This window comes from Kryptolebias marmoratus, linkage group LG19 (assembly GCF_001649575.2).
Source record: "Kryptolebias marmoratus isolate JLee-2015 linkage group LG19, ASM164957v2, whole genome shotgun sequence".
Classification (NCBI taxonomy): domain Eukaryota; kingdom Metazoa; phylum Chordata; class Actinopteri; order Cyprinodontiformes; family Rivulidae; genus Kryptolebias; species Kryptolebias marmoratus.
Window position 1 is genome coordinate 1,574,383 of NC_051448.1, and position 21,110 is coordinate 1,595,492.

Here is a 21,110-nt window from a genome sequence, read left to right on the forward strand (position 1 = left end):
AAAAAGTCAGATCCTGTTTCCACAGAAGTGACTTGAAGTTAAATCATTCAGAGTTCAGTAAATTATTTCTGAAAGTCATTACTATTATTATGTTAGCGAGTCTGGTCTATAGAGGTTCAGCTGCTTTTATTTTGAAGGCCTTGATGCACTTCCTGTGATGCTGCCGTAAACGCGGTTCGTCTTCACGCAGCAGCGGGTGGCAGCTGGTGCGTCAGGAGGAGTCAGACGGAGAGAGATGCCATAACAGCAGCAGCAGCATCATCAGAGACGGACCGAGCCGAGCCCAGACCCGAACCGCGGGACGCCCCTCATGCTCTGCCCGCCCCGCAGCGCCACAGCCCGGCTTCACACAGGCGGAGAGCGGCGGCATCTGGAGCGGAGGTGAGAGGAGGAGGAGGAGGAGGAGGAGGAGGAGGAGGAGGACAGGGCGTGGAGGAAGGGAGCTGGGACCGGATAGCCTGTCTGTCCCTCTGTCCCTCTGTCCCTCTGTCCCTCTGTCCCTCTGCGGCTGCAGGCCGGCTGAAGGACCCGGGTCCTTCTGGCCGCCTGCAGCCGCGGATGAGGCGCTTCGGCCCGGAGGGATGCTCCGGACCTGCCGCTCTGACTCCTCCAGCATCCTGGTGTGTGCGTGTGCGCGTGCTACAGGGGCGCGGTAGACATGCTGTTAATGATAATGATCAAAATAATAATTATTATTAATGCTATTATTATTATGAAAATGCATGAAGTCCTGTCAGATTTAAGAAGCTTAAAGGGTCACGTGACGTGACGTATGACAGCTTCCTGTATTTCCACATGATTTTTAATACAGTAGCATATATTAGCTTTATATGCAGACATGGTTGAAGGTACTTGGTGCAAACTATGAAATGAAACCTGAAAAGGTTCTCCTGAACTGTCTCCAACGGTTCAGATTGTTAGCGTTTACTGGTTGTTTCCCAGAGAGATTGATATAAACTGTAGAAATGCGGGTATGCACTTAATGTAAACAAAGCCTTTTTATCTGCATACTTTACTCAACAAATCTGAGCGTAAATACAGCAGATCAACACTGTCTGACCTTACAGACAGGAGGTCATTGTTGACCTGTTTTCAGTCATTTCTTCTCTTCCTGTAGGTAAAAAAACATGTGGAGACAATTCTTGCTACAGATTTTAAATTTAAGAACATATTAACCATCAATATGAGGAAAAAACTGTAGATTTTGTTTGCTGATCATATTATAGGTGATTATCTGGTTTAAAATTCTGAAAAAAAAAATCAACAACAAAACATAAAGGACCCTTTAATAATGTCCTAAATGTTTCCTCTGGTGAGTAATCTTTCTGTCTGTGGAATGATAGTTTGGAAATGACCTTTGACCGTTCCCAGATTGATGGGCAGCAACAGTTTCTTCTCGAGGTCATTGCTGATGTCTTTCCGCCCTGACGTTGTGTTTCCCTAATTGACAGCTGTTACACCAGGCTGTAGTTTACCTCCCTGTCTGTGTCTCTCTGGCCTCCGTTTCCCAGGATGCACTGCGGTTTCTGTGAAGGTCTGTGAAGATGAGCGTGACATCATGGTTCCTGGTGAGCAGCTCGGGCACTCGGCACCGCCTCCCCCGAGAGATGATCTTTGTGGGCCGAGAGGACTGCGAGCTGATGCTGCAGGTGAGTCTGCAGGTGGTACAGGTGTGAGCAGCAGGTCCGGTTCTTTTTCTTCTTCCCTCTCCTTTTTTCCTCTTCTTCCTCCTTGTGTTTTTGTCTCATTTCTCAATCTGCTCTTCATCTCACCTCCTCTTTCTTCCTGTTCTTCCTCTTTCTGCTCCTCTTCTTTGTCATCTTCGTCGTCTACCTGACACTCCTTCTTCCTCCTCCTCCACCTCCCTCCCTTATCGAACGTCTCTTCTTTTTCTCTGCCTCCTCTTTTTCTCATCTTCCTCCTGCTCCTTTTGTACCTCCTGGACCCTTTCCTCTTCCTCTTCTCCTCCTCTTCACTGTCTCTGTCCTTCTCCTCCACTCATCATCTTTATCTTCATCTTCTTTTTCTCCTCTTTTCTGTTTTAATCTTTATTGCCACTTTCCTCTTCTTCCTCATCTTCATCCTCATCTTCTTCTCTTCTACTTAATCTTTGATTGATTTTCCTCCTTCTCCTCTGCTGCTTCCTCCCTGTCACCTATCTCATCTTTCTGCTCTTACTCTTCTTCTCCTCCTCATCCTCTATCCCTCCCTGCATGCAAATCTCCTCCTCTTCCTCCTGGACTTCCTCCTCCTCTTCTTCCTCCTCCTCCTCCTCCTCCTCCTCCTCCTCTTATCACCAAATAAAACATGTTTGTTCAGATTCAGAGTTTCTTCGTCTTCTTGATGACAAAATCATCTCATATTAATCCCATTTTAAGCCTGCAGATCGGAGATGATTTTGTTAAAAATCTGAAGATGTGAAACAGTTTGTTGGTTTTTGCTCTGATCCAAATGTGCGTGCGTACGTGCGTGCGTGCGTGCGTGTGTGTGCGTGCGTGTGTGTGTGTGTGTGTGTGTGTGTGTGTGTGTGTGTGTGTGTGTGTGTGTGTGTGCGTGTGTGCAGTCGCGCAGCGTGGACAAACAACACGCCGTCATCAACTACAACCCGACCACCGACGAGCACCTGGTGAAAGACCTGGGCAGCTTGAACGGGGTGAGATCAAACACACAAAGGTTCTGTCTCACACACACACACACACACACACACACACACACACTACAATAAGCTCCTCCCCTTCTGACACCAAGTTAATCAATCAGTTTCAAATAAAAGTTGTTTTTTTTAATTATTTTGTGGAGAATTTGAGATCTCCTTCTGCTTGTCTGTGATGTTTCTAGTTGTTTTAAAACCAATTTTTATTTTCAGATTTGGTTTAAACTTTTTATGTTTTCTTTGTGTTTTTCCTGCAGACGTTTGTGAACGACCTGCGGATCCCTGATCAGACCTACATCACCCTCAAACTGTCCGACATCATCCGCTTCGGATACGATATCCTTCACACACTCTGTGTGTGTGTGTGTGTGTGTGTAGACGTGTGTTTTTTTCCTGAGCCGCCTCTTCACATTCTCATGTCTACGTTCTGGAGAAAAGTCAGCACAAAGTCCCGGAGGAGGCTCTGAAGGTCAGATTTACAGTCACTGTTTTTATGCTTTAATCCCACGATAAGCCGGCAGGTCCAATATTTCCAGAAGTATTCTAAAAGTTGAGCACTGTAAAAAATATTTGGTCCACCTATATTTTCTTTATATTTTCCTTCAAAGCAGCCAGACCAACAAAGACCTGAAAGATGCATAAGTTCAGCTGATCATCGACTGTCTGTCAAGATTTCTGCTCTTAAATCAGATTATTGGAGCTAAAATCCTGTTTTCTCTCAGACTGTTTTAGCTTTGGTCTTTTAAATCAATTTAACTTAAGAAAGGAGAAACTTTTTGACACAAACAGCTTATAGAATCAAGTTAAAATAGTTTTTTGCTTAAACCTGTATCTGACTGGACTGCAACTGTTGGCAACTAGGTGGAGACTCAAAGTTGTGAAACAAACTGCATATTTTTAACTGAATTGGGACTTAGGACACCTTAAAATATATACCTAACTGCAAATAAACTCTAACATTTAGACTTTTCTTTGGATGATGTGTAATTTCCTTTTGTCACATTTTTAAACATTTAATCTTTAGTTACAATACTGTTTTAAGCACAAGTGAACACAAAGTGCTTTATGGAGACAAAAACTTAAAGAAATCAGTCTCAATTTAGTTTTATTAGTTCTTGTGGTTTTTGCACTTCTTGATTTATAGAAACTATTCTGAGAAGAGTTTGAGACAATCTGCAGATTTATCAGCTATGTTCAGGTGAAGGCCCTGTGGCTCACATGAGGAAACTGAGAACGCTCAGGAACGTTTGGAGACGTTTTGGAAACTCCTTCGTGAATATTATTCAGAAACAGACTCAAGTTGTCTGATATGTTACAGCAAAACTCTGCTTCATCTCCTGAGTTTAGGAGCCTCTTTATGCCTGAACGATTCAGAGGTCAAAGTTAAAAACATTCCTCTGAAAATGAGCAGAGAGAAAAAGCTTCCTCAGGAGAGAGAAGCAGAGCTGAACCCGGAGCTGAACCCGGTCCTGTCTGTTGCTGCAGCACGAGAAGTACAGCAGTCAGCTGCAGATGAGTCTGAAGGCTGCAGAGGGGAAGAAGAGTGACGAAGACGAGCGGCAGCGAGGCGATAAAACACAGAGCACCAAGAGTCTGACACAAGGTACGAACGCTCCGAACAAGGAGAGCTTTGACTGGGAGCTGACGGAGCAGATCTGGGATCAGTTTGTTGTCTTTATGTCTGCAGACAGGATCCTGAGCTGCTGACTCCCAGGGTTTCATTTTGTTGATGTTCAGCAGTTTAACATTCTGCTGAACAGCTTTCTGACGCATGAAGGATGAACATAATGTGTCAAATAATTTTAGCTGCTTTGCTAATTTCAGCTCAGGCTCTGATTGGTTTAATGTTAGCACCTTCAGCTCCTTCAACAAATGTCAGTAAAGTCGTTTGTTTGTTTGTTTGTTTGTTTGTGACAGAGGCTCCGGTGAGTCGACCCACTCCTCTGTACGGTCAGCCGTCATGGTGGGGAGAGGAGGATTATGGGAATAAAGTCCAGAGCAGTGATCAGACTCACCCAGGTAACCTGCAGATGTAGTTTTTGTATTTTAATCCAACAAATTAATACGTTGACTTTTTAAAATAACGCTTCTTTTTCTCTCAGATGCACAGAAAGACGCTCCGTCTGTGGATCCGGATTTTTCCGGATCTGTCTCAGATTCCCAACCAAAGACTGTCTTTCCTTCGTACCACCGTGAGCCCAGCTACTTTGAGATTCCAACCAAGGATTTCCAACACCAGAAAACCTCGGGGGCGGAGCTCCATGAAATCCCCACTAAGGATACGGACATACCCCAGGCTCCGCCTTCCCCTCCCACCCCAACCCCACCCATCGTCCAGAGCCACGCCTCCTTCACCATTGAGTTCGATGACTGCATGCCTGGCAAAATCAAGATCAAAGACCACGTCACAAAGTTCTCCACTCGCCAGAGGAAGCCTCAGGCTCCGCCCACCAAGACCGCCATCTCCGCTGCACCCGCGGAGATGATGTCAGCACAGAGCAAAGTGGCTGATTGGCTGGTTCACAGTGATGTCAGCATGATGAGGAGGCATGCGCCATGTGAGGATGTTTACAGCACGAAGAGTGACCTCGCCATGAACATCAAGACCCTCAAAGGTCAGAGTCCAGATCAGGTTTTCAGACCAAGATGTTCTGAACAAACTGGCAGAATTTCACTCTGTTAGAAGGTCTTTGAGGTGCAGGTACGATGATTTCTTCTCCAGTTAACCTTCTTATCAAACATAAATATGTTTTAATGCTTCTGTTACCAGGTCACCATCATGAGGATGGAACCCAGAGTGACTCAGAAGACCCAGTACTTAATGGCAGAAGCAAATCCCACCACTCTGTCCAATCAGAGCAGTCTGAGACATCCCAGAAGACAGTCCAGTCAGCTCAGGAGCCGGGTCCAACACAGAAGCTCCACCACCTGCTGCAGTACTCCCCACCCAGACAAGCTCCAGCCTCACCTGTGGCCCCTGAGCGGCCCCTGTCCCAGAGTCCTCCTCAGCCCCCATCTCCTCCAGAAACCCCCAAACAAGCCCCCCCTGAGCACCTTGCCCAGCAGGCTTTCATCATTGAGTTTTTTGATGACAACCCACGTAAGAAGCGCTCACAGTCCTTCACACACAACCCCGCCCACGCTGACTCTTACTCCGCCCTCAAGGCCAAGCTTGAGCGGCGTAAAGGAGGTGAGAGGCCAGCGTCTGTACACGGACACATTCCTCCCACCCAGCAGGTGACCGTCCCCTTAAAGGGTCAGGGCCACAGTGGGCCCCAAAGGTCCAGCTCTCTTAAAAGGGAGAAGACGGAGGGTGAAGGGGCTTCACTGAGTTCCTCCTCTCGCTCCTCATCGGGAATTATCATCAGACCTTTTGGCAGCGTTGGTAAGAAGTCGAAGCTCGCCCAAGAGTTTGCTGCTGAATTCCTGAAGGACTCTGGTCAGAAGGAGTCCTCCCCAACCAGGGACAAGACATCACCTCCCCCAATGTCTGCACCGCCAGTGATGGTGTCACCCCCACATGCACAGTTTCCCTCCCCACAAGAACCTCCAGCACCTGTTTCAATCTCCTATCCCTCATCACCCTTACAGCCTCAAGCAACCTCAAAATCCTCCATACCACCAAGTGCTCCTGGCCAAATGGTCCCTCTGGTCCATCTATCTGGAACCCCCATGTCCCCCATGCTGTCCCTGGGTGTTCGTGGAGGAGACCTCAAAAGTTCCCAGAGGATGGTGAGAAATGAGGAGGACGATAGTCTGAGTGACGCTGGGACATACACCATCGAGACAGAGTCGCAAGACAAAGAGGTGGAAGAGGCTCGCAACATGATCGATCAGGTGATGCCGCAGTGATGATTAGGTGAAAGAGTTTTTGACCTCACGGCTTCTCAAGTGAAATAGCTTTCATGCTTCATAGTTTTGGTAGAAAGAGTTCTGAGCAGTGATTGGTAAAAAGATCCAAAGCTTCTTGTGTCTTCAGTCCATTGAAGTTACTCACTCTAACACAGTTTCACATGTTCAGCAGTGCATGGAACCCTCTGTTCTTCCTGCTTCTTCCTGTTGGTGTAGTCCCACCCCTCCTCATGCATGCCCTGTGTCCAACAGGTGTTTGGTGTCCTCGACTCTCCAGAATACAGTGGTGTGACCACAGGAGTCTATAGACCAGTTATAAATGAAGGGAAAGATGAGCAAGCTAACCTGCCTAGTGATGGTAGCACTATGGACCCGTTGCATGGCTTTATCCCAGCTGCTATCAGTGGCACCCCAACAGGTCCTATACAGGTAACACCTGATCAGAACCCGGAGAAACACCTTTGTTGCATGCTTTTGTCCTTTAACATCCAGATTGGTGTTTATTCCCTGTTCCTCCTATTTTATTTGGTCAAGTCTTGGTTGATTTTTTTCCTGTTGTCATATCATCATGATTTTTCTTTCTTAGGTTCCAGCGGCAGGTATTGAGGGACCTAAGTGGGTTTCCCGATGGGCCAGTCTCGCAGACAGCTATGGTGAACCTGGTTCCACTCCACCTCAAGGGGAATGCATTGAAGGTGCTGCTAAAGTTCTGTATGGTTTATCAGAAAAAAACAAGATTTAGATTTTAAGATAATGTTGACACAAGTTGCAATAACAACAAACTGTTTTGCAGATTTGAACTTCACGAGCCGTTCCATAGGAAGTTTCAGCTACGACACCTCTGAGTCAGAGACGAGCCACAGCTCCAGGACGAGACGGTTGCTGCCTCAAGTGCCTCCAGAGAAACTGGAAAGTGTTCACCCAAGCATCCTGATTCGACATGAACCTTGCCAAGGCCAGGAATCTCTGAACAGATTTTCGGGTCACCCCTGCCCACAGGACTCTACCCAACGTTTGGCCGTTCAGGATGACTTAGACCCGGACAGCCTGAGTGATGCCAGTCGCTCCGAAGAGGCGCCTGTTCTGGAGAAGGCAAAGAATGATGCCAGGTTTGGAGCTACATCTCCAGGTGTTGTAGGTCATCCCTTTAAAATTCAGGAAAGAGTTTCTCCAACCAACAAATCCACATCCTTCTACATTGGTGCTGAGGATTACCCAGGCAAGCCTGACCAAGCCCGGAGCCCTGTCCAGTCTGAGAGGACTCGAGACCTTCCTGCTAAACCTCCTTCTACCACAGTCTTGATCCGACACTTGAGTGGACATGAACCTAAGAGAACAGGAGTTAAACCTAACAGCTCTGCTCCAAACCTCCAAACACAGAACAGAGATTTTGTTCCCACTAAAGATAGCTGCATGTCGTCTATTGTCCGACAGGAGAGTTTCACCAAAGACCGACCCAGTGACACGGTCCAAATGAAGAAGCTCCCCCACATCTCCAGCCACCCATCCATTAGAGACATGGAGCAGAGGCGTGAGAATATCCAGGACACCCCGCCCTTCCTTCAGGAGGCAGAGGGAACTCTGTCCTCTCTGGACACCAAGTTGCCCTCATCTGGTTCTGGCCGTAGCTCAAAGAAGGGGGGCTCCTCTACCCACATGGATGACTCCCTTTCAGGTGAGTCAGACGTAGATACAGCAAGCACTGTGAGTCAGGTGAGTAGCAAAAATGCTCCTATCAGCTCCACCTCTAAGAAGCGACCCACCATCAGCAGCCTTCAGAAGGAGAAGTCCTCTTCCAGCCCGTCCATCCAAGAAAAAGGACGACAGCTTAGTGCCCGAGAGCGGCTTTCTGAGAAGCGACGCACCCAGACTTCAGCTGATGTGCCGAACAAGGCAGAGGCAACAAAGCGCTTCCAGATGCGTCGCAGTACTGGCAACCGGGGCTCTCTGGATTTGTCTGAGAGCCAACAAGTTCCTGGACCCAACTCGACTGAAACTACATCTTCTGATCAGGAAATTTCCCGTCCTTCTAGCCGCACCAAGAAACTTATTGCTCCTCTTCAAAAAGAAGACAATGGAAAGACACCTAAGACAGCAACTCAGCAGGTTCTAACCCGTTCCAACAGCCTGTCAGCACCACGGCCGACCCGAGCATCTATGCTTCGACGGGCTCGCCTGGGTGAGGCTTCAGATAATGAGGGTGCAGAGACTGATCGGGCCTCCCAGAATTCTGACCAGGTTTCTGCACCTTCCAAAGTGTCCGCCGAAGGTAAGAAGCTGTCCAGGCTGGACATTTTAGCGATGCCCAGGAAGAGAACCGGGTCCTTTACAGCGCCCAGCGACAATGAGACCTCCACAAGCCGGTCTGGTTTCTCCAATCGCAACCCTGAGCCTCCTGCTACGGCCAGGAAAACATCGGTTGGAGACGCCCGCCAAGCAGCCAGTAGAGGGGGCGGAGCTCCTGCAAAGCAACCACTGACCCGGACACGATCAAGTGGAGCCAAGTACCCCAGCAGTGGTGAGTCCTGACTGGTTTTAAGACATCTTTAAACTGCATCTTATTTGTTTCTTTGTGTGTGGTTATGTTTTTATTGGATTATCCTTCTTAACACATGTTGGGTTTTGTAGTACTTATACTTATGTTTATCTGATTCTTTTTTAGCTCAATGTGGACTTCAAAGTAAGAGTAGGAAGTTGAGATTGGTCCACACATAAAATAACTGATTGGTTGAGCAAATTAAAAGCTTTTTTTTATCACTCACACTATTAAAGCTGCATTTTCTAAAGTAGAAGCTACTTAACTGTCATTGTTGTCTGGTATGACATCCTCTGATTGGTATCATTTTTAGGTCTGGATATTCAAAGCAGTAGTATTGGATGTTTTCTCTAATAGGAAAACAACTCTAGAATTTACAGAAACTGAATTGAGACAGGTTCAAGAGACAAACGCACAAGGAAACTGCACTCATTTTGAGACATTTTGAAGACGCCCTTGCAAATTTTTTTAACAGTCGCAGCCGAGTGAGACGCTGGCTTTAAAGAACAATCTGACCAGATGAGTCTGTATTTAGACACAAAAGAAAAGTACAAAGAAGTAAAACATAACAGTCTTCAACACCCTAAAATCTTAAATGGTGACTCAAGCCCATCATTAATAGCAGAATTTTAATCTGACATCAGTCGCTCCTGTAATCCAGGCCATGTTTCAGCTGAAAACCCGTCCCAGTCACGTCCAACTTCTGTCCCCTGTGAACTGCTGCTGCTTGGTTACCATGGAAACCCCGTTTCTCTGCATCAGTCTCATCAGTGATGTTCAGAAATCAGGCTGAGCTTCAGTGAATGAGTCCATTTCCTGAATCAAGCAAAGATCGCATTATAAGCAGCACAAAGACTATCTGGATCAGTTGTTGGGATTGGATTTATTTACCTGAACATATCTGTCATCCTCTCACCTACATCACCTGCCCTCTGTTTCTGCATCTGTGACTTTTGTCTCTGCAGCTTGTTTATGGGTTCATGTACTGACTGACAGTAGAGGCCAACAGGTAAAAAGATTTAACAACATTTAAATCCTTTCAGGGTCTCGTCATAAACAGAAGGGCTCAGACTTCTCGTCTTCCTCGGAGGATGAATACGAGACAAACGCTGGTACCTCCAAATCCAAACGCCCCTCCCATCCAACAACCTCTGCACAGATGCCACGCAGCCAGCGGACGGCCGCCACCAGAACCAAGTCTGTCTCCTTGGAGACGGAGGAGGACGAAGACCAGAACGATGTTGACCCATACCAGAACTGGTCCACGCACAGCGCAGAGATCGCCAAGTACGTAAGATCTGCGCTGCCATTGGACGCTCCGGGTCATCACTCTGACTTCCATGTGACGTTCTGGTTGTTTTTCCACTGCAGGCTCAGTCAGGACCTGGCCAAAGATCTGGCCATCCTAGCAAAGGAGATCCATGACGTTGCTGGGGACGGGGACTCGCCCACCTCTGGAATGGGAGCCACCACCTCGCCCAGCTTGCTGCCCAACACGCCTGCCTCCACCATGTCTGCTCGGGAGGAGGTGGGGCATGAACACCTCCCCCCATACTTCCATTCTGTCCACACATACATGGCCTCTTATCATCCCAGTGTTTCCATGCTCCTGTCTGTGCCAGCTGACGCTGCCGGGGAAGTCTTGTTATGTGTTTGCAGGTTGATTTGCAGGATCTCCATCATGCTTCTGACTCTCATGGTTCATGTCTCCTTTTTGCTGCACAGATGTCATCTGTTTCATACCGCTACGGGGTTCGACCATCTCAGGTGTCCAACCTCTTGTCTCATGATTGGTTACCCTTCCTCTCATCACTCCCCTCTCACAGTGTTGGACTGTTCTTAAACACATCGGACCTGAATTTGTTTTAGATTTGAGAGTCCTGCATGGAAGATCACTAACAACAGAACTACTGGGGTAACATAAACCAGACCTAAGGATGGAGGTTCAGAGGTGACAATCAGGTGTATCAGTGTAACTTGAGTCAACTAATTAATATTTTTATGTTGGGATTTGTTGAGATTTTGTAGTTGTTTATCAAACTAACTCCAGAGGAGACCACTCTGCATTAATCAGTTCAGCTCCATCCTACTTTAACTATCCAGCTGTTACATAATTTGTCTCCTTGCCCTTCAAGTAAATCCGAGTATCATCGGCATAAAACAATTGACAAAAAGATGCTTTATAAATATTTTGCCAGAACATAGTGTTTACAGTGAAAACAGGAGAAGACCGAATGTAGATTCATGAGGTACACCACAGTTAAAGGAGGTGAAGAGAAGATTTATCACAAATACAAATGAACTTACCAGTCAGATAAGATTAAAATCAGGTTAGGAGTTACAGATGTGGTGCTCAAAATGGGAGTAAAATGGACCTGCAGCAGTGAACTTACCAAAATAAAAGTGTCGTAACGTTAGCTAGTGAGTTCCTCGTGCCTGAGAATAAAAGTTAGCCCGTGGCGCCCCTGTTTCCAGCGAGAGCCGAACCTGTTAGCTTAACAAAATAAGAAAGAGTTTTATTAAACTTTTATTAAACTCACAAAACACGTCTGAAAAATATTATAATATATCATCTTAAAAGTTGCTTGGAAGTTAAATAACAAAATAAAGAAAAAAAAAAGATTAATGAAATTAAGATTTTTAATTAATTATAAACCCTGGTAATAAACTTGTCACCAAACTAACTTTACCTGGTAAAGTTGTTAGTCACTTCTTTGGGACACCTTTTTCCTGTTCTTGTTCTCAAAAACGCCAAAGGTAAATTTACATATTTTACATTTAATGAAGGTTTTTCTGAGCTTTTGTTAGATTTGTGTTGGATTTCCTCCAATTCCAAGCAGCCTGGCTGTGTTCTGATCCACTCATCCTTCTGCCCCGCTGTTCCCTGATCAGTTCTGCTCCTCTCATCTGCACCACGTTACCCTCATGTCACACCTGAACCGGTTCTGTGTGAAACCAGGTCCGTGGGTTGGGGGGAAGCAACTGCATGCTCTTGATTTCAGCTCTGGTTCACTCAGTCTGGAGTTGTGTTGTTAATGAACCTCCATCAGCCTCTCTGGTAATGAACTGGTTGGACTGGTTCATGGAGCGGTGGCTGGGTTCTCCTGCACTCCTGCGCCTCCCTGTGGTCGTTAACAAACTGAATCCCAGCAGAACTAAAACTCACTGTTGCCCCTCACCATTTTGCAGCTGCATGTTGACTTGCTGCATGCATTCACAGAGCACCGCCTTCACCCGACCGGCGCTCGCTGCTTTGTGACCAACATTTAGATCTACTCTCTTTCCAGCTGGTTCAGCGTATCCCTGAGGCCAGCTTAAACTACCAGAAGGTTCCTCCAGGTTCTGCCGCTGCCTTGGACCTGGACGCAAATATGAATGAGACAGATCCCACTTCTTTGCAACGGCGCCCGTGGAACCGCGAAGAGGTCACTGTCAGGTCCCACCGAGGCCACGTTCACACCGCAGCTCAGAGAAATGACTGCAGGAACATTTCCCTCGATTTAATCAGGATTTAACTCGACATAATTACAACTTTAGTGTGTTATAAAAGCCTTAAAGTTAAGATGATGACTGAAAAAACAACTGGAATTGAAGTTTTAGTAACTCAAAACATGATGCAGCCTACTTTTGAAGCTTGGCTTTTACAAACTTAAAAAGTTAACAAAATTATTTAACTTATAAATTAATTAGTCACTGAAACACCAGCTGATATTTCAGTACAATGAGAAATTTAGATCTGACCAAGTGTAAAAGTCTAATATTTAACTCTGGTGCTTTTCAAGGAAGACTCTGATTTAATTGAAGTCAACTGTGTGACGCTTTGTTTTGTTTTTTAACAAAATGCAAGAACCTTTCACAGGTAACGACTGTTTTTGAGCTGATTTTCAGCTGTGATGTTCTATAATAACAGCAGGAAAGCCGACTAGTTAAAACATCATCATTAGTGTTTTATTTTGGTGCAGACACGTTTGTAGAGCCATGAAAAATAGAATCCACCCTTCGCTTTTAGGATTTTACAGATCTGGTGTTTATCAGGTTTTAAACATATTTAAATCAACACACAGTAGGTTCCAGTTCCTGATCCAGCAGCGGTTTCCTGTAGGAACCCGTTCTTCACTCGTAGATTTAATATCTTGTTTTTGTTTGATAAATAATGACACGGTGGAATCTGTTGTATGTTTTTTGTTTACCTGAGGTTAGATTTGAATAGTTTTAGAACCTGATAAAGACCGATGAGCATCTTTTGTTGATATTTAGACCAACTCTTTTGGGGTAAACTGGTATTTTATTGGCGTCCGCTGACAGAGAAGAACAGAAACTCCCAAAAACACGAAGCCAGTCTCTGCAGAGAGTTTAAAGTCGAGACGTTTCCTCAGTGAGGAACCTGACCTGTGGTGTGAACGCAGCCAGAACTCCTCAGTGAACGTGAACACGTGAGCCACTGCTGCAGTTAGTTTTGGTGTGCTGGGAAATCAGTGCTGATGATGAAGCTGCTCTGAGCTCATCTTCCTCTTCTGTGTGGAACCTCCTCCAGGTGATCCTGGACAACCTGATGCTGAACCCGGTTTCCCAGCTGTCTCAGGCCATCCGGGAGAACACGGAGCAGCTGGCGGAGAAGATGAAGTAAGGAAGCTTTAATCATGTTTAGGTGAATGTTTAGGTGAGATGTTTACCTGGAGCTCAGGACTTCCTGCTCCTCCTCCGGGGGTTTCCCCGATCTAACCCAACATTCGTTTCTCTCAGAGTTTTGTTTCAGAACAAGGCTGACGTCTGGGAGGAGATCGAGGCAAAGATCAACGCTGAGAATGAAGTTCCCCTCCTGAAAACCTCCAACAAGGTTCCTCTGCAGATCCATCAGCTTTATCAAGCAGAAATGAGATGTCCCCAGAAGCTCCTCTGGAACCTTCTCTCTGCTTTCTGTTGCAGGAAATCACCTCCATCCTAAAGGAGCTGAGAAGAGTTCAACGGCAGCTGGAAGGTAAATGCACATTAGTTCACATTTTCTCCTTTTATTTGGTAATTTTGCATGAATTTTAAGATGTTTTAGCTTTTTACTGAAACTAAACCTCTGTTTCCCCTCCACACATCGATTTAAAAGACCTCAGGCTGCAGAAACACTTTTATAGAGTCTAACTTCCCTGAGATCTCAGCATTAAGATCTGGGCGCAGACACTCAGTCTGAGTAGTTGTTGTTGTTGTTGTTTCAGTAATAAACACCATCGTGGAGCCCGGTGGGAGCCTTCAGGCTGCAGCCGTCGGGACGTCGACTCTCAGCCAAACTCGGCCGTCCTCCAAGGAGAAGAAACCCGCCACCAAGACCCGAAGCTCCAACGCCAACGAAAGCACCAAGCGACCGCCTCGTGGGCCCGACGGGGCCCACTACATGTCCTGAGCAGGCCACCGTAGCACCTCCACTCCTCCGGCAGCTTCAGCTCCGCTCGGGTTCAGAGAGGCGGAGCTTAAACACAGGTTAACACGTGTCCGTTAATCAGATTACCTCCGGCTCTGCTTCTAACTCCTCCTGAAAACATGACTGTTTCTGTACTTTTTGGCGGTTTTACAGCACAAACACAGATGTGATGAAAATCTGTTTTCTTCTTGTTAGTTTTCCACAATGCATTGCACACTGGACTTAACTTAAAGGGTTATTCTGGCCATTTTGAAGTAGGGTTCTGTAGAAAAGTTATAAGAAAATGATCCATGCCAGTAGCAGAGAGCTCTTTGAACGACCTCAGCTCGAAGAAAAAGAGTTTACATCCAGCAGAACTGACAGGGTTCTAAAACCTGGACTAATGCACCCCCATACCATCAGAGAGGCAGGCTGACCTCAGAACAGTTCTCCTCTTTGGTCCAGAGGAGACACATCTGGCTTCTTCTCTGCCTGATAGAGCTTTAAGCAGCATTTGTGGACGGCACGGTGAACTGTGTTTACAGACAGTGTTCCTGAGCAGAACAGAACCAGAACCAGAACCTGGTTTTAATGCAGTTCCTTCTGACAGATTCAGTCTCTAAATGCTCGTCTTGTCTCCAGTCCTCTGACTGACCTGTCTCCAGTTAACCCAGTTAGTTGAAAAATGTTCAAATAATTAAATTCTGTTTATATTTACATTTTACACAACATCCCAACTTTTTTAGGACTGGAATTCTTCATAACTTTTCTTCAGAACCAAAACATTACGGTCCTAAAGATACTGTTTTGACCAAGCCCTGAAGGATCTGTCCTTCTGTCCATGTCCTTTGTTCTCTGCGTTGTTGGACAAAACTGAGCCTCAGCAGCACAATCCAGAACCACACATCTAATCCCGGCATCCCTCACAGCTTGGGTCTTGGACCCGGCTGGTTCTGGGATCAGGAGAACTTGTGCCGTTTGTAGAAAAGCTGCCGGTGGTGTGGATGCACCGACACTGTCCAGAACAAACATCCCATCTGTGTCCGGTCATGTAGTCAGAAGTAAGCATCGTGATTGGCCGCAGTGTTTCTCTGTAGAGCTGCTTCCACGTCGCACAAGCTCAACCAAACTTAGCCGAAGCTACAAAAACCAAGCAGCTGCTCACACCCAAGTATTATACAGAAGTATATTAATAACTTTGTGCTTTGATGAGTTGTTGTGTTGCATTTGAACAGATGATAGACTGTGCCCTCCTAGCTTTCTCTGTGTGTATTTATGAAGCAAAAGTCACATTTTTCTGTCCCTCAGAAGTTTCCCGCGCTGCTTCCGTTCCTCAGACAGGAAACACGTTGTTCCACTGAATGTTTCTGAGCTGGTTCTGTTTCATCTCACTGTGGGTTTATCTTAGAGCTGCTTCAGTCTCGCTGAATGTTGGAGAGTTTCTATGAAATACCTGTTCATCAAATATACGGATTCTTAAACACTTTGCCTTTTCAATCTGGATGAATGAAACCCAGAAATGCAGACAGATAAATCTGTGATCAGACCATGACGTGGCTCGGCCTTGGCCTTCAGCTTGGAGGGTTTTTGGCTCGTAGGAACGTTGCTGTGATGAGGAGAACGGCTGTTATTGGAATGTAAAGTTATAAATAGAGACAGGAGCGGGATTTGATTATATGGTAAAACAGCCTGCCGTACTCTGTGCCCGTTCACATGTCACCATGCGCTCGGCTCGATGGCAGAAAACTCCCGACAGAAGGTGAAGATGTCCAAGAGTGGAGGGAGAAATGAGACTTAAAGTTGAATAAGTTAATTCCACCTGACGTCAGCCGACTTTCAAATGTGATCCTCTGTGCACCTAAAATCAGGATGAAGCCCTTTATACCCCCGATTCCTCCCCTGAAGACGAACCACGTCTCTCCTGATCAGTAACTGAAGCTGAAGATGGTCTCATTAATTTGATTATGATTCATGTAGAAATGTTATTTTCAAACCTGTGCTGTACGAAGGAAGTGGTTAGAGTTGTTGGAGAGAAGTGAAATCCTGTCGGATGTGTGTGTTTCTGCTGCTGTAGTTGCTGTGAGTTGAGCTGAAGTTTGTGTGTTTTTGTGTTAAAGCAGCTGAAACTTCTCCTTGGAAAGAATAAAACAGGAAAACGCTGAAGCCCTCATTAGCCTAGCTTTGCATAAAGACCGAAAACGAGTTCAGTTTCACTCCATGGATGGAGGAAAATGCTGTCCTTCCATCAGGTGGGGTTCATCAGGTCAGATTCTCTTTTCTTCAACTCAGAAACGATTGAAGGTTTGTGATTAATTTTCGTTTTAATGCTTCATCTTTGGGCTAAAAAGGGATCTGTTTACAGTGTTTGCAGTTTGTTTCCACGATTCTCAACATTAAATCTAAAATGATGCCAAAAACTCAGATAGTCTAAAAATAAATCCATGTTTTCTGATTTTATCGCCAACATGTAAGCGAACCTGTGAGGCCCCAGGATTGAACGCCACCAGAAACACGAATCGAATCTTGTTGCGTTTGCTGCTGAAACCAGAACTCCTTCAAGTTGTTTTTGTCTTTTATTGTCTTCAGTAAAAATCACATAACATGTAGTGCCAAGCTAGGCTAACAGAGATCATTATATCTGAAAAAAAAAAGAAACAAGCGCAAACGAACTGCTGGAAATAATATATATGGCTGGAAAGTCAAATATTAGACCTTTATTTTGTAAAGTGCATGTTTCCTGTAGCTTGAGGCAGGTGAGATTTTGAAGTTAGATCACCAAATGTGCACTTTTTCATTTGACAGACACCTTGTAAATATGGGTGGAGCTTTTATTGATGAGTTCAGAGATGATTTTATTTCCTGCAGCCATTGAGAATGTATTAATTTCTGAGCTGGCTCTTGCTGTGATGATGTAACTGCTGCTGTGAACAGGTAACCCATCCGTTTGTGTTTCCTTTCAGTGCATGCACCTGTGAACAAATGAGCTGACGAAGCAAACATGTTTGTCTCCTTTTTTTACGCATTTTATTAGATGATGGTCCTGCAGGCGGCCTGATCGGTTATTTATAAATTTCCAGTGGTTTACACACGTTTCAACTCTGATTTGTTCATCATCAACAAACTTTCTTTGTATCACCATATCATTTGTAATAAACGGATTTCATGCACTCTTCTGGTGAACGTCAGTGATGTTTTTATGCAGGTTCTATATGTTTAAAGCACTGATTTTATTTATTTAACAGGAAAACTACAACAGGCTGGGTTCAAGGTGAGAGGCGATGACAAGTTGGGAACCCAGATTTAGAAGAATGAAATCCAGAAATGGGTTTACGGAAAGACGGGGAGTCAGGAAGTCAGGTTAGAAATGAGAAAATGATTCTAAATTAGAGCTCAAAGACAGAAACTAGAAATGGACAAGATCAGGTGTGAAACAAGAAAAGGAAAAACTCAAGTTACAGAAAAAAGCTAAAATATAAAATATAAAACATAAAAAAGGTTAAAACTTGATTAAACCCTTACAGACCAAAAAACAGCTGATTATGATTCTTCAGTGTTTCTACCTGCAGTAAAAAAATAAACTCAAATATTTCAAAGTAAACCGTCCTTCCAAAGGTTTCCCAAAACCTCCTGATCCAGATCTTCAGTTTGTTTTTATTCAGAAGAAGAGTTTATATTTGTAAAATATTCAAACTCTCAATGAGCTCATCAAATCACACTTTATTCTGAGAGTGTCATTTCAAAATAAAAGCTCAGAACATCTAAACATGCCATTTATCTTTAGAGCCTAATAGATAACATTTTAAAAAACGATAAAAATAAAAATTAATACATTTAAATCTTCTGGATTCGCTGATTTTCTGAACACTTCAACAAATCCTGATGTGGGACAAATAAAGAGCAGCAGCCGTCCTCCGGTCAGCACTGATGGGACCTGAGCTCCTCCCAGGTGTGTTTGCTCTTCACCTGCTCACACAGACCTTCTCACCGATTGGCTGAATGAAGCCACGTCAATCTGGAGATGTTAGACTCCGCCCATCACCAGCTCCTGAGTCTCCGCCCCCTCCGCAGGTCGACCTGAACACAAATCACCTGTTCTGTTAAGAAGAAGGTGAAACGTCAACTTGCTCTGTGAGCAGGGCAACCTCACCTCTCACCTGTCACCTGCTGGCGTCCCTCTGTGACATCACTGCTGACGTCATCTGGAGGCCAGCGCAGCTCTCCACTCTCCACATCGTCTGCGTCGGTGGGCTCCACCACGATGGATGGGAGGCGCTTGGAAAGCTTTGGAAAACGCTCCTTGGGCTCCGGAAACACCTGAGGAGGAGTGGACCAATCAGAAGGCTGCTTCCTGACTCCAGCTGCAGGTGCTGTGGCTCCGTCAGGAGAATTTAACGACATCACATTTCATCCGTTCAGTCAAACGAACTTCTACTCAGATCTTCCATCGATGAGGGCAGAGTCTCTAGAGCAGGGGTCTCCAACCCTGGTCCTCAGGGCCACCATCCTGCAGGTTCTCCTTGTTCCTCTGCTCCAACACCTGATTCAGAGGTTAAATCACCTCTTCATGTTCTGCAGAAGCCTGTTAATCACCCATTGATTCACATCAGGTGTGTTGGAGCAGAGAAACAAGTAAAACCTGCAGGATGGTGGACCTGAGGACCAGGATTGGAGAACTCTGGTTTAGAGTCAAGGTCGGGATCTTTAGTTTTGGCCAAAAAGACAAACAGAATTTAACTCTCATCCTGTCTGAACCACTCTTTACTGAAAGTCATGCAGTCGAGTTTTGAGCGGTCAGTTTTTATCTGCATGGTTTGTAAAACTGTATTCCAGGCCGTGGACAATATTTCACTGTCCACCTCCGTCCACATCGTCCCTGATGGGGACCTGTGAGGGACCTCCCGCCCGGTGACCAGCAGGGATGAGCATCAGCTCCCCTCGACCCCGAGCAGAAAGAAGCCAGTTTCATTTAAATCATCAAACATATAACTGATCTCTGATCAACGTGATTTTCTCTACCAATGATTATGATTCACTTCTGCCTCTCCAGGTTTTAGACAGTTACTGGACAATTCTTATCCCAGGTTTAGTTTCTGTAGTCTCCATATGTGCTTGATCCTTGAGACACAGGATGAGTCACAGTTTAAAATAAATGAATCACTTTGGTTCATTTCTACGTTCCTTTTCCAGAACACAGCACAGAGAAATCCCACCTGTAAAGATGCTGGTTCCCCCCCTGAGGCTCCGCCCACTGAGAAGTCACAGGTGCTCATCACCTTGTTGGTCATCCCAGCCAATCAGAGACAGAGAGGAAACAGGAAGCTGACAGGAGACATTCACACCTGGATTAATTATTCAGATCCTCACATGGAAACGTTAAAACTCTCTGTGACGTTATCATGAATCCAAATCTAAACTCTGACACGTTCTGATCACCTGAGTCCTTTGTTTCTTTGAAGACAAGACATGACAACAGACAGGTGTACCGACACACACATTCACACAGTGTCTGATTGAAGCTGAGTGTGTGTGTGTGTCCAGCAGAGGGCGCTGATGATGAAACAGCTCATCAGGATGAAGGTGAGACTAGATGTTCTCTCTCATGTTTCTGAAGATGGCTCACTAACTCATCCCATCAGTTTGTTTTATTGTCACATCAGAGCTAAATGTTTCAGGAGGCAGGAGCTCCCGCTTTCCTCCAGCAGAGGGCGCCGTTTCACCTGTAATTAGGACTTCGGGACAGGTGAGACGAGATTCCAGCAGGTAAGACAAACCTGTGGAAACTTCTGGATTATTCAGCACCAGCAGTGAGTTACTTTTTCCAGCAGAGTAACAGAACCTGAAGACGTCGCCGGCTGTCGTGTCGCCATGACAACCGGCGGATGGTTAACATGGATGAATATAGTTAAATGTTTGAAGTGATATTGTCCTCCTTCAATCAGCTCTCTGAGCAGAAACTCACACAGAAATTCAGGATTCAGAGACGAGAAAACCAGAAAAACTGAAAATCTCCACATGTTGGAAAGTTTAAAGGCTGTAAAAAGGTGAAGAAAATCCAGAATCAGAGAAATAAACGGGCAGGATGAGGCGAGGCGACCTACCTGCTGCTGGTGCTGCTGATGAAGATGATGAAGGTGAAGATGAAATGAGCCGTCAGAGCTCCTCAGATGATCAGTCTGCTCTGCTCTCGATTCAAACTGTGTCACAGTGAGACTGAGTGTGTGTGTGTGTGTGTGTGTGTGTGTGCTTTGCATGCAGTCCTGATTTGACTCGCTGTGTGATTTGCATGAAGGAGTGTCTGTCTGTGTGTTCTTGTTGTTGTTGGTGTGTTTTTAACGGCAGGTGAAGCTTCTGTTCGGATCAGCAAAGTGCAAAAATCAGTCCTAAATTATTATTTTTAGATTTTCCTTCCAAGCAGTCAGGCTGATTTTCTTTTGAGATGATATTCATCAAAGGTTCTGCAAACTTTCTGAAGGTCTCTCAAAGATTTTTGGGACTTCATTGCTTTTTCAGTCTGTTTTATTCCAGTTTTCCTAACAATTCTGTGTTTGTTGTTCGTTAGGCCACTTTTCTCTGACACAAAAAGGCCACTTGAGTCAGGATATGAACCAGTGTGGCGTCGACACAGCAAACAAATGAACTTTTTGTTTTCAGCACAGAAACTCGATTTGTGTCCATTTCTT

At 45.4% G+C, this 21,110-nt stretch overlaps 2 protein-coding genes across 8 annotated transcripts; one reads left to right on the forward strand and one right to left on the reverse strand.

Moving 5' to 3' along the window:
* The first annotated feature begins 178 nt into the window (after nucleotides 1-178).
* Nucleotides 179-17,600, forward strand: si:ch73-212j7.1 (centrosomal protein of 170 kDa protein B). Of its 4 annotated transcripts, XM_017427439.3 has the most exons (20): nucleotides 179-381; nucleotides 1,512-1,649; nucleotides 2,564-2,653; nucleotides 2,911-2,989; nucleotides 3,064-3,122; nucleotides 4,139-4,256; nucleotides 4,571-4,672; nucleotides 4,756-5,268; nucleotides 5,424-6,490; nucleotides 6,758-6,934; nucleotides 7,092-7,200; nucleotides 7,299-9,023; nucleotides 10,085-10,328; nucleotides 10,413-10,569; nucleotides 10,767-10,808; nucleotides 12,329-12,466; nucleotides 13,576-13,664; nucleotides 13,785-13,878; nucleotides 13,968-14,019; nucleotides 14,249-17,600. In XM_017427439.3, exons 2-20 carry the CDS (start codon nucleotides 1,545-1,547, stop codon nucleotides 14,431-14,433), a joined length of 5,145 nt encoding a protein of 1,714 aa, XP_017282928.1. In that variant the 5' UTR covers nucleotides 179-381; nucleotides 1,512-1,544; the 3' UTR covers nucleotides 14,434-17,600. The 4 variants fall into 4 exon arrangements, with proteins under 4 accessions (XP_017282928.1, XP_017282929.1, XP_037837390.1 ...); XM_017427440.3 differs by lacking the exon at nucleotides 10,767-10,808; XM_037981462.1 differs by lacking the exon at nucleotides 12,329-12,466 and having other exon boundaries at nucleotides 180-381.
* A 527-nt stretch (nucleotides 17,601-18,127) lies between these two features.
* On the reverse strand, nucleotides 18,128-20,616 carry si:dkeyp-72h1.1 (uncharacterized protein LOC799956 homolog). Of its 4 annotated transcripts, none has more exons than XM_037981463.1 (4): nucleotides 20,529-20,616; nucleotides 19,641-19,749; nucleotides 18,578-18,744; nucleotides 18,128-18,504 (listed from the first exon to the last, which is right to left on the reverse strand). In XM_037981463.1, the coding sequence occupies exons 2-4, from the start codon at nucleotides 19,713-19,715 to the stop codon at nucleotides 18,438-18,440; spliced, it is 309 nt and encodes a 102-aa protein (XP_037837391.1). In that variant the 5' UTR covers nucleotides 19,716-19,749; nucleotides 20,529-20,616; the 3' UTR covers nucleotides 18,128-18,437. The 4 variants fall into 4 exon arrangements, with proteins under 4 accessions (XP_037837391.1, XP_037837392.1, XP_017282933.1 ...); XM_037981464.1 differs by having other exon boundaries at nucleotides 18,585-18,744; nucleotides 20,529-20,546; XM_017427444.3 differs by lacking the exons at nucleotides 19,641-19,749; nucleotides 20,529-20,616 and having other exon boundaries at nucleotides 18,578-18,980.
* Nucleotides 20,617-21,110: the final 494 nt, after the last annotated feature.

Bases quoted from the DNA above. Each gene is read 5' to 3' on its own strand.
- si:dkeyp-72h1.1 (XM_017427444.3), bottom strand. From the start codon at position 18,828: ATGTCGTTAAATTCTCCTGACGGAGCCACAGCACCTGCAGCTGGAGTC. The intron at 18,505-18,577 runs GTGAGGTTGCCC...ATTTGTGTTCAG, and splicing joins CAGCAGGTGACAGGTGAGAG to GTCGACCTGCGGAGGGGGCG.
- si:ch73-212j7.1 (XM_017427439.3), top strand. From the start codon at position 1,545: ATGAGCGTGACATCATGGTTCCTGGTGAGCAGCTCGGGCACTCGGCAC. The intron at 6,935-7,091 runs GTAACACCTGAT...TTTCTTTCTTAG, and splicing joins CCCCAACAGGTCCTATACAG to GTTCCAGCGGCAGGTATTGA. The intron at 10,329-10,412 runs GTACGTAAGATC...TTTCCACTGCAG, and splicing joins CACAGCGCAGAGATCGCCAA to GCTCAGTCAGGACCTGGCCA.